This window comes from Peromyscus leucopus, chromosome 9, assembly GCF_004664715.2.
Source record: "Peromyscus leucopus breed LL Stock chromosome 9, UCI_PerLeu_2.1, whole genome shotgun sequence".
Classification (NCBI taxonomy): domain Eukaryota; kingdom Metazoa; phylum Chordata; class Mammalia; order Rodentia; family Cricetidae; genus Peromyscus; species Peromyscus leucopus.
Window position 1 is genome coordinate 61,062,725 of NC_051070.1, and position 12,488 is coordinate 61,075,212.

General features: G+C 46.4%; 1 protein-coding gene across 1 annotated transcript; it reads left to right on the forward strand.

Moving 5' to 3' along the window:
• Nucleotides 1–311: 311 nt before the first annotated feature.
• Nucleotides 312–12,234, forward strand: Dleu7 (deleted in lymphocytic leukemia 7). Its single transcript, XM_028884183.2, has 2 exons — nt 312–1,058; nt 11,358–12,234. Exons 1-2 carry the CDS (start codon nt 636–638, stop codon nt 11,562–11,564), a joined length of 630 nt encoding a protein of 209 aa, XP_028740016.1. The 5' UTR covers nt 312–635; the 3' UTR covers nt 11,565–12,234.
• Nucleotides 12,235–12,488: the final 254 nt, after the last annotated feature.

The window sequence follows — 12,488 nt, forward strand, 5'->3', positions numbered from 1 at the left end:
TTCCTCCACGCCATTTCTGCAACTGGGATGTCAGTACCTGCGGTAACTGAGCAATAAGGGCTGAACTTTAAAATACATTGTCCACATATTTTGTCCGGGAGTCTGCAAGGCCTGAAGACTAGTTCTGTGAGTTTCTGAAAATGCCCCCAGGGAAGGAAGGGGAATCCAACAGTCTCCTTTGTGAGTTTGGCAGGAGCTCAGGGAACTTTGGCTCTAGGTGGTACCCCACTGCCGGGGCCTCCCCTGCCTTAAGCGGTCCTAGGCTGGCATCCTTCTGGGAAGAAAGGGGCGGGGTATCTGGGGATAGATACATCCGCACAAAGCAGCGCTTTCCCCACCAAAGCCCTGAGAGGCGGAAGAAGCAGAGCTCAGCATCTGGCTGATGTTCAAGCGCTCACCCAGCAGGCTTCAGGCAGCTTTGGGTCATTTTGAGCCCAGTCTGCCTGGAACTGAATGCCGGGGCAAGCTCGGGTCACCACCTGCGGGCCGGGGGCGGGGCGGGCCACACACGCTGAGGGACGTGGAGGCCGGAGGAGAGCTAGGAGTAAGAAAAATGTGACCCTGCGACCCCAAACGCCGCTAGGCTCCCTCTCCTGCGCTCCACCTGCTCGTCTTCACACAGCTGCCAGCCGGCCATGGCCAGCCCTGCGCCCTTAGTGGCTTCCATCAGCCACCAAATGGTGGCTCTGCAGACCCTGCAGCTGCTACAGCAGGAGTGGGGATGGGGCGACGGTCCTAGCGCCCCCGGAAGCCCGCGCGGTCAGGACCACGTGCCCGTCGCCCAAGCTCGTCGCTCAGGCCAGATGCGGACCCGGCGGGGGCTGGGGCGCGGGGGCGCCGGAGCGCGGAGCTCCCCCGAAGCAGGCGGGCTGCGAGGCGCGGAGGGGGGCGCGGAGCTGCTGCCCTTCCCCCGGGACCGCGGGCCCTGCACCTTGGCGCGGATGGCGATGCGCAGTGCTCTGGCCCGCGTGGTGGACTCGACCTCGGAGCTGGTCAGCGTGGAGCAGACTCTGCTTTGGCCTCTCCAGCAAGAGCGGCCCTTCCCCATCCACCTGAAGGTGAGTCTGTCATGCCTGCCCCTTGGCCTGCAGTGGCTGGATGGAGTGAATGGGGCCACAGGGGTCCAAGCAGGGTGTGGTCAATCTGCTGTGGGCGGGGGAAGAGGGCAAAAGGAGATAAGCACAGAGGACTGGCATGTGGGACAGAGAGCTTGAGAACCAACCACCCGGGGTGCGCCTGACTAACTAGACCTGGACCAGGACGAGTGTGTGTGTGTGTGTGTGTGTGTGTGTGTGTGTGTGTGTGTGTGTGTGTGTGTGTAAAAGGGTTAGGGTGCAGGAGGAGGAGGAGAAGCCTTGTCAAGACCTACCTGTCACACAAATAATTTTTCTACCTGTAGAAGTCAGCTGCCCCTACCTCCTCCTCCAAGCCCAGCTGCATATGTTATGACGGCATCATCCACGTTTATTTAAAGTTCCTTCACATTCGTGAATCACAATAGTTTTTCATAAATCCAGTTCCTCACAGAGTGCAGAGACCCGACAGAGAACCCAAATCCTCATGAAGTGGGCTGAGGGCAGGTGGTCCCAGATGTTGACAGGCTTGCTAACAGTAACAGGGACTCCTGCTGAGTCAGCTTGACGTGTATGGGGGCTTGAACTGGGAAGAGAGCTGAGGTAAGCTGGGGTCTAGGGTTTTGGGGTTCGGTCCTGGCCTTACTGTTAACTAACCTAATTGTGTGGCTTAGATTTTATTGACTTGACACAAGCTAGGGGCATCAGAGAAGAGGGAAATTCAATTGAGAAAATGCCTCCATCAGATTGATGGTAGGCAAGTCTGTGGGGGCATTTTCTGAACTAGTGATTGATGTGAGAGGGGAGCGGAGGGGAGAGCCAACAACCCACTGGACAGCGCCACCCCTGGGCAGCTGGCAAAGCCGCAAAGCTACACAGAGAAACTCTGTCTCGAAAAACCAAAAAAAAAAAAAAAAAAAAAAAAAAAAGAACGCTAGCTGAACAAGCTAATAACCATGGTTCCTCCATGGACTCTGCTTCAGTTCCTGCCTCAAGTTCCTGCCCTGACTCCTTCATGAAGGGCTGTACACTGTAAGCTGAAACAGACCCTTCCCTTCTCAGGTCACTTTTGGTCACTGTGTTTATCACAGCAATAGAAAGCAAACTTGACATTGTCTTAAGGTCACAATTTTTTTGCGACCTGCCGACTCTCAAGTTGTGGCCGGGAGCATCATCTTGTCTAACCACTTGGGAGTCCCGAGGAGATGCGGTGTTGAGGAGAGCTTGGTGCATTCCTTAAGAGCTGATGCTGTTCTTATTCTACACGCCAAAGTTTGGAAAACATGCACTATATTAAGTTGCATCACAGGCTGTAGAAATTCAAATCAAACATCACCAAGCACTGTCGGATGCAGGGGTGTCTCTCTCTTTTCCTCCCCCCCCACAAGAAAAAAATTAAATTCTGCCAATGTATGACCTATCATTGGCTGTGAATTACATACTAATTTCATTGAGTTTAAGTTATAAAAGAATGTGTATCTCAGAACTGATGAAATTTTAAGTGCTGTGCAATATTAAAACACATTAGAAATGCATGTGTGTAATAGTTGCTTTGGGGTCACTATGACCAAAAGCCTGATGGAAATAACTTAAAGGAGTAGAGGTTTATTTTGGCCTAGCCTTCACCTCTTTTCCTCTTTGATGGTACTGGGAAGTGAACCCAAGACCCCGAGCATGCCAGGCAATAACTCACCCACTGAGTTATTTGCCCAGTGACAGATTTATTTTTGGTTTACAGTTGCAAAGATATTTTGGTGCATCCTCTGGGGGAAGGAATGGTGGAACAGCTTCTTGGTGCTTAGACATCATGGGGACTTGTAAGCAGGGAAGGGGATGGGTGGGTGAGGGCTAGGGATGGTCTTTAGTCTTCAAAAGCCTACCTCTACCACATAGGCCCCACTCTCTAAAAGCTGTACAGCCCTAACCCAAGTAGAGTTATTCACTGGAGAATACTCAAAACAGGAGCCTGTGGTTGTTTTTCATATTCAAGCCAGAGCAGCAGAGCAGTGTGTTGTGGAATATTAGTTTAAGATGTGTTACATTTGTTTATGCTGTGGAATATTTGCTTAATGATGCAAAGATGTGTTGCATTCTTTTATGTTGCATTTGTTTGACTCTGCAAAGCTGTGTTACTTTGCCTGTCTAAAACACTTGATTGATCTAATAAAGCTGAATGGTCAATAGCAAGGCAGGAGAGAGAAACAGATGGGGCTGGAGGGCAGGAAGAATAAATAGGAAAAATCTAGGGAAGAGAGAGGAGGAACGAGGAAAGGATGAGAGGATGATGCCAGGGGCCAGCCATCCAGCCATGCAGCCAGCCAGGGAGTAAGAAGGAAAGAAAGAGATATAGAATAAAGAAAGGTAAAAAAAAAAAAAAACAAAAAAAACAAAAAAAAAAACCCAGAGATAGTTAAAGAGAAACAGGATAAGTTAATGGCTAGAAACAAGCCAAGCTAAGGCCAGGCCTTCATAAGTAAGCATCACTTTCCGTGTATTTATTCGGGAGATGGGTAGTGGGCCCTTAAAGGGTAAAAAACAAACAAACAAACAAAAAACCCAACAACAACAGTGTGATGTCAGACATGCAGGACACAGACTGGCAGCTAGAGAGGCTGAACGATCTGTTTTGTCAAAGGTAATCTATGAAGGTTTCTTGGGGAAGCAACTTCTTTCTTCTTCTCTTTTTTAAAAATGACTGTTTGCTTTCCACATGGGGCAAAGGGGCTGTGTGATTCAAACCACAAGCATTGATGTGGCTGCAGCTGCGAGGAGTTCAATTTGGAAGAAGGGCAAAAGTGATTCTGGACACCTAGGGCCAGGCAGGGGAAAGGCCTGCATGGCATTCTACAGCCATAGAAAACATTAGAGAGAGCAGTCACAGGTGGGGAGTTTCAGTGTGAGTCAGGTCAGTGGTGATGTTCTGAGGCTGCCGGAACCAGAACCCTAATGCCACTGGCACTAAGGTTGTGGTGTTTTGTTCAGTACAGTGGCCACCCATTTTCAGAAATCCTTTAGACATTTCTGGGTGACATAAGGTCCTACGAACACTCTACCCCTTTCCAGGTCTTTATCTAGATCTTACTCCTCCTCTGGGAAAATTGATGCCAATGGACCAAAATATCTTCCTTTCCCTCGGAACTATTTCATTTGTGTGTGTGTGTGTGTGGGGGGTGGTGGTTTGGTGTATGTTGTGTGTGTATGTGGTATGTGTGTATGTGGTGTATGTGTGTTCATGCTGTGTACATACATGTACAGGTGGAGACCCACAGATCAATGTCAGGTATCTTCCTCAGTTTCTCTCCACCTTTTTTTTGAGATAGGGCCTCTCACTAAACCTGAAGCTCACTAGTTTGGCCAGATAGGCTGACTAGTGAGTCCCAGGGATCTCCTTGTCCCTGCTTCCTCGGCCCTGGGATCTGAAGGGTGTTACTACTCACCTGGTGTTTTGTTTGGTTTTAACGTGGGTGCTGAGGATCTGAACTCTGGTTCTCATGCTTACCCAGAAAGCACTGCGCTGACTGAGCCATCTCTGCAGTTCTTCCACCCGCCCTTCTTATCGTCTGTCTCAGACAAATCAATGTTTCCCTCCCGTGGATTCTTCCTTGTCCCATTGAAGAGAATCCTACTTGTCCCTACTCATGTTTTCTATAGAGAAAAGTACTCAGCCCTACGGAATACACTCTGTATTTTCCTATAGGTACATTTAATCTATAAATTAGATAAGAGATTAACTACAATAACAGTAAACTAGAACAGTTAATAACCATGTACAGTTATAAGTCATGTGAACACTCTCCCTTCTAATCTTGTCACACTATGTTTACCCCTGTGGTGGCCTGGGACAATGCCTGTGTGTGGTGAGGTGAATGACAGAGGCCTTATGACTTAGCATTAGACACCTACAGAAGGGCCTCTTGAACACAAGCTCTGTCAGTGTGGTAACAGCGTTGGCTCAAAGGCTAATACAGAACTTGGAACCTGGGCAGAGGGCTGATTAATATCCTGGGCAAGGAGCAAAGGGCCATTGCAAGAGTAAACCACACTGCGATACTGCTGAAGAAATAAAAGTTCATGGTCGTCAGTAGCCACAGCTAGGAGACTGCTTGTTACCTGAGACAAAATTGTGCTTTTGTGGTCCACCGGCTAGTTTATTTACAGTTTTATAATAGTTTATAGTGGAAGTGACATGAAAGCTTTCTGAAATGAAACTTTGGGGAAAGAGGCCAGAAGGTTCTAAAACAGCTCTGCTTGGCTACTGGGCAGGAACTTACATGGGGTTTGACCTCCATGAGCACACCTGAGTCGTCTGGACTCTTCACAAAAGTGCTTTTCACTGGACTGTCCTGCTGTAAATGGTGCCATACCCAAAGCTAGAGCATGAGGAGGCTTCATCATGACCCACCACCAGTCAAAGTGCTGAATTTCCTGTAGATGATGGACTCTTTATGGTGATTGGTACACACCTAGGTTCCGCACTGCGTATTTCATTGATGCACAGTGACAGATTTATGAGAGCATGGCCTTGTGACCTTGGAGTTGCGAGCCAGACTCTGATGAGTAGGTGAGGTTGGGGAAGTTCCCAGTTGTTCCCAGTCTTCCTCTCTGGTAGGAAACACCATTCTCATTCCACTGACATGTGTGCTGTGGAGAATCCTGATGGGTCTGCGGCCATGTTTGTTTTTAGCACTGCCCTAGGTGGCAGAAGAGGAGCTGGTGTGCTGGCTAGGCAGATGTTCAAGGACAAGGTGTTGCCCCAAGAAACTCAGGAGAGGTTTCTTTTCTTCTTAAGTTCAACATGGCATAGATGGGATAAAAGGCAATGGTACTGGGGTGGGAACAGGCCCAGTCCTCCCAGACGGGTGCCAGGAGGCACGTCTCCTCCAGGGTATATGATTTCTTTATCTTCAGTGTGTGTCTCTGAAGATCAATAGTACTATTTTTTTTCTTGCTTCTGCCTCTGCCTCCGTGTATATCTCTATCTCTGAGGCACAGCCCGCTCACCATTGTCTTTGCCTTCCTGTCTGCCTCACTTCCTGTCCTTCCTGCTCTCTGTAGATATTGTTAGGAAGGGATGTAGGAAGAAAGGGGCTTATGAGGTCATTGGAACTCTACCTTGGGCTGTGACCATCTTGAAGAGAATGAACTTCATTCTGACATCAGTAGGTTGCCAACCAAAGTTGTGCAGATCTCTTACGTGACTTTGGAGGTAACATGTTAGGTAAAAACATCACCTTAGGGGCTTGCAGCGATGGGTCAGTGGTAAAGTGCTTACCCTGTACATACAGGCTCTTACCTTCATCCCATGTAAAAAATGGTAGTGTGTGTTTGCAGTTCCATCCTGGGAGGCAGAAACAGGAGCATCCCTGAAGTTTGCCAGCCAGCTAGCTAGTCTAGCTGAATCAATGAGCTCCAGGATCAGTAAGAGACTTTGTCTCAAAAGAGAAAGGGGTGGGGCTAGAGCGATGGCTCTGAGGTTAAGAGCACTGGCTGTTCTTCCAGAGGACTTGAGTTTGATTCCCAGCACCAACAGGGCAGCTCGCAACCCTCTATCATTCCAGTTTCAACCTCTTTTGGCCTGCATGCATGTACACAAACATACATGCAAACAAAACATCCACACACATAAAATATAAATATATATTTTTAAAAGTAGAGGGGTAGGGAGATGGCCTAGTCAGGAAAGTGCTGCACAGGCATGGAGTAGACCTGAGTTCAGATCTCCAGAACCCAAGGAGAAGCCAGGCAGTATGGCATGTGCCTGTAAGCCTAGTGCTTGGCTGAGTAGAGACAGGAGATGCCTGAAGTCCATTGGCCTGCCAGTCTAGCCAAACTGATGGGTCCAGGTTTACTGAGAGATCCTGTCCCTCAAAATAAAGGTGGAGAAGAACTGAAGAAAGACATCTGGTATCAACCTCTGGCCTCTATGTATTCGTGAATGCAGATTCACATGTACACATGCACACTAACAAATAAACACTGTACACACAACACTCATAACACACACATACAGATAGTGATTGACATCGATCTCTTTCCTCGTACACATTTGCACACACACATGAACATGTACTCATATCCACTTATAGGTTGTTTAAGAATTATCTGCATTTAAGAGCCTGTGACATCATATTGCACTTATGGATTTATTGCCCATCAATGCTGCTTTCAGAAAGCAAGCCCAGAACCTGGCTCCTGCTGACAGATGCCTCCTGTCTTTAAGCCTTCAGTTCTGAGGGGAGTGTTTATTTTCAGTAAGATCCTGAAAGGGGCTTAACTTCTCCTTTTTATGAGCATTACCGGAGCAAAAACTTGAAGTCACATTTCTTTTCGGGTTTTAAAAAATACTGTTCAAACATTCCAGACATATGCATTATTAATAAACACAATATACGATGCAAGAAGGCCCTAGGGCAGTGGTGTTCCTAAGAGAATTCCTTCATACTGAATAAGAGCTCAGAGCTGAGGAAGAGAGAATGCCCCTGGGCAGGCCACTGATTAGCAGGGGTGACTGTGCACAGTATAGACAGTTCTCTATGCTAGCGATCATTAATTATATCTTACAGATGAGAAAATGCATTTTCCATAGATAAAATGCAGTATCTGAAGGTGACCTATCAAAGGGCAGAACCAGAGTGTTGATGGCAATTGCTTTGTTCCTGAGAGAATGGGCTCTGTCTGCTCAGAGGGAGGCCCGTCCTGACACTCAGGACAGCCTGATGGCCATGCTGAGTGACATATTCACAGTGCTGGGAATTAGTATGTGATCTTTGGAATCTTTGGAGAAGGCTGTTCCTGTGATGGAAGGAGTGAATGGACTGCCAAAAGCTGCTCTGCCTGCAACCTCCACATGCACTCTGGCATATGTATACCACTGTGTGCACAAACACACATATACACATCATAATACACTTACAATAATGATAAATCAATGAAACTGTAATCTTCTTAAAGTAGTTTCATTGTGTGAGCTTGGGTTCCTCTAGTGTATTTGAATGAATTTTTGACAGGAAGGCATGGGGCACACAGTAGAAAGGACTCACCCAGCTTTGTAGGGACCCTGGACTGGGCATTGATTCTAAGTGTGTAAAAGTCTGTTCTTCAATAGAATTCAATCCCTGCAATTTCCCCATGGACTTCTGCCATGTCCCATGTGGCTTGGGTCTAGGAACCATGGTTAGGAGCAGTGAGAGAATAAACAAAAATTACACAGATACATGAAGAGTTGAAGCTACTGGTTGCCTTCTTCTGCCTCAACCTGGAAGCTCAGCACATTTACTAGGTACAGCACAGCGGGAGGAGTTAGCCAGTCCCATCTCTGTAGGCAAGCAGTCTCAGACTATACCTATCTGGAGGAAGAAGTTGCAGTTGATACTCTGCGCACACTGACCAACGGTCCATAAACACTCATATATACGGACCCCGAGGAGAGCTTTGCTACCCATCTTGAGCTTGGTCCTTGTGGATAATGGCTTTGCCAATTGTCCCATGAGTCCAAGGCCTTGGGAGTTCTCCACAGGCCATGTCCATGCCAAAACACACACTCAGGTCTTCCTCCTCTCACTGCAGAGCTTATCAATTTTCATTGCATGTTTGGATAGGTGATCATGTGCCCATTCTCCCCACTGCATTATCAGCTCTTTAGAGACAGGGAAACGTGTCTCCTTGACTTTATCCAGTGTCGTCAAGTCACATAGCTTGATGCACATTTAAAATAAATTTGCTACTTTATTTGCTGAGTTAAACAGGGCTAGATTGGTACCCCACGAGATTAATTAAGACATGGGAGGGGAATCTCAATGCACTTGAAAAGGTCAGTGGTGCCTTCAGTTTGGGCCGCTGTAGCCATGGACACATTTCATAGGCAGAGTCTGAATTACAGAATGCTTTCGGGGCTCCCCTAACTGTTTTCAGTGGCTCGTGTATGTGGTTTTAACTCTGGCAAAGTGCTCAAAGTGCTGTAGGATATTGCCTCATTTGGGGGAGCGTCTGGGACTTCCTCTATAACAGTCACAGGAGAATATGGTTTGTCATCGAATGGAAGGCACTCAGAGGGAGATCGTGGCCAGTATTGATCTTGTGTGTTTCTACTGAAAGCCACAGAGCATTTAATGAGCCTTAACCTCCTGTCTTGGGATTCCAGTCTTCCCCAGCAGGAGCAGCGTTAAGTTGATTGAGGGCAATGATTGGGTGTACTCAGAGTTGGCATTCAGCCCTTCTAGAAAAAAAGAGAAGATATTGCCTGTTTTATTTCCTCCCTCTACTTCCCCCTCCCCAGAGTAGGAGTCCCATGGAAAGTCAATTACCAATCATTAGTTTTCGTTGACTGTACCTGTATGTTAGAAAGGGTTAAAAGAAAAGACTATACTAGGCTAATCAAAAGAGACCTTGCAGAGTTCACCAGACCTCTGCAGTGGGCCCAGGCCATTGGGAACCAGCTGGAAACCTCTATGATTTCACCCAAAGATGCCCTATTTGAGTCTTTACATAAGTAAATGTGAAATCAACTTCAGGTTTCAGATCCATGGGTTTATTTTACTTTATTATTTTCATATTTTTTTTATTTTTATTTTGAGATAAGGTTTCTCTACATAACAGCTCTGGCTGTCCTGGAACTCCCTCTGCAGACCAGGCTGGCCTTGAATTCACACACAGAGATCTGCCTGCCTCTACCTCCCGAGTGCTGGGATTAAAGGCGTGCTCCACCACTGCTCCAGCTGGGTTTATTTTTCCAGGCATTTTAATTTGGGTTAGGTATGAACAGGTGCACATCATGACCATCATGGTAGGGAGCATGGCAGCAGGCAGGCAGGCACTGTGCCGGAGCAGTAGCTGAGAGCTGACATGTTGAGACAATAATGATGAGGCAGAGAGAAGGAGAGCTAACTGGGAATGGTGTGACCTTTTGAAACCTCAAAGCCCACCCCAGTGACACACCTCCAACAAAGCCATGCATCCTTATCCTTCCCAAACCATTCTACCAACTAGAGACCAAGCATTCAAATATAAGAGCCTATGGGGCCATTTTCCTTCAAACCTCCCACTCCCCAACCTTCCCATTAACTCTTAGCCCTTCTTTGCATTGGTGGGAAGTGGGGTGTGGTGGCATTTTATGCTTCCCTCCCAAGCTATTGAGTTTAATTATTTGCTTAGGAACTTTCTGTAATTTTTTTACTTATGCATGTAGGTATTTAAGTCTGCATATCTTTCTACTTTCCACAGTTTTGATGCAATGTTTCTGTGCATGTTCTATATAAAGTATTTTCAAAGTTCCTTTTTTTTTTGGTAGACCTATGAATTATTTAGAAGTGCTTTTTTTAACCCATGTGTGTTTGGGAAGATAAGCTGCCTCACTGATTTCTCCCTGCGTGTGCTGTGCTTTTTGTATGACACAGACTTCCAGATGTGTTAAGATATGCTCTGTGATGATATGCTGGCATCAGATTCCACAAATATTCCACACGTGTTTCAAAACAACTCTGTTTGATTATTTCCATTGGTTCAAACTAATATTTTCCAATTTGTATAGTATATGCTGCATGGTTTATTTTGTTGCATGATCTACCAGTTTAGGGTATTTAAGTTTTTTGAGACTGGGATCTCACTGTGTAGCCCAGGCTGGCCATTTCTGGAGGCCACGTCCATTGCATAGTAAATTCTATTGTGGAATCCTGAGCATGGTAAATACCAAACCGTAAGAACACAGGCTATTTATGTATTTGTCATGGCTCTCTTAGGAATAAGTAACAGAAATTTGGCTTCAGCTAACTTCAGTAAAAATGGCTGTTCGTTAACTCAGCTAGATGAGAAATCCTGGAGTTCCCTGCTGGATCCATATAGTCAAAAAAGATTATTAGAGTCAGTCACTTTTAATCTCCTCCATCTACCTTTTTGCTTTGGAGACATCCTCATTAGTACTTTGTCCTACAGGTTACAAAATGTTTGCAAGTAATCCTGGTCAAAGAGAGCTTCTCTCTTCCAGTCCAGTAGCCGTGGGACCAGTGGCATTTGTAATCACCTGTACCTGACCAGTCACTTGACTGGGTGTGGTCACTCTGTCTATCTCTGGTCAGGTCACTTGACTGGGTGTGGTCATTTTGTCATTCCTGATCAGTTCTGATCTCATGGGCCCGGAGGTGGGATTGGGTCAGCTTTGGTCCAGCCATCCTCCTATAGCTAAGGATGGAGAGAGTGGTTCTTGGAGAAAAATCTGGACATCAGGCAAGGGAAGCACAACCAATGTCCCATCATCGCTCTGACTTCCCGCCTGTTTGCTGTTCATTGCAGGACAGTGTTGAGTTTAGAAACATCTGCAGTCACCTGGCTCTGCAGATTGAAGGACAGCAGTTCGACAGAGACTTGAATGCCGCCCACCAGTGCCTGAAGACCATAGTCAAGAAGTTGATCCAGTCACTTGCTAATCTCCCATCGGATGCCCACGTGGTGGCCTGTGCTTCCTTGAGACAGATCTTACAGAATCTCCCAGATGTATGAGCATGAGAGACAGCCAGACTGCAGCTGGCTCTGCTGAGAGAACCGGATCCTTCGCCTTCCTAAACAACTAGCCGTGATGGGTGTTCATATTCCCAAAAGGACTTGATAGTTCACGTCTACGTCTGCCCAAGAGCGCCTGGAGCCTTCAGCATTATAGCATGCGAGTGCACATATTTCTAAACTTGTAGTGTACATTTTTTAAGTATGTTAACTTACTGCTGATTTTATGACTGAAATATATTTCTCTTTGTGGAGCTAATTGGATTGTATATATGTATATATTTATTAACCATATTAAGCATTGGTTTTGACTGAATGATATTTGAATCTATATTTGTATTATTGTGGGCTCTCAGGCTTAATACAGACTTGGATAGTAGAAGGACCCTGGCTCTTCACATTATTTTGAGTGAATGGGACATTTGGGAACTGACACATTCTGGTTGTTGGGCACTTCATTATACGCAGTGACAGTGCTCTTTACTCATAGGTGCCAGCCAGTCACTGTGAGCCCAGCCCTGTCATTTGTAATTTACCAGGAAGAGCTGCTTCTAGACCTTGTATCATTATGTACTGATCTGTGCACATCATTTAAAAGGATGAACTGCGGGGCACCAAGCTTCTACGGTATGTAAATACACGTACATACTATTAAACTCTCAATGTGGAACCATCTGGCTTCCCTTACTGTTTCTAAATGTGCCAACTGAGATGGCAAAGTGCTGCGAGGGGAAGGAGGGAGTGGACACTCAAGCACTTCTCCTCGCACAATCCAACATTTGGATCTGCAAAGAGAGGGTGGTTCCATTATCATTTTTGGTAACAATTATCTACACATGCTTTCTATTGTTCAGTGACATCTATACCTGAGCTTAAAAGGGCCTTGCTGTGCCGTAAAAGTCTGTTGTGGAAGCAGCACCAGGT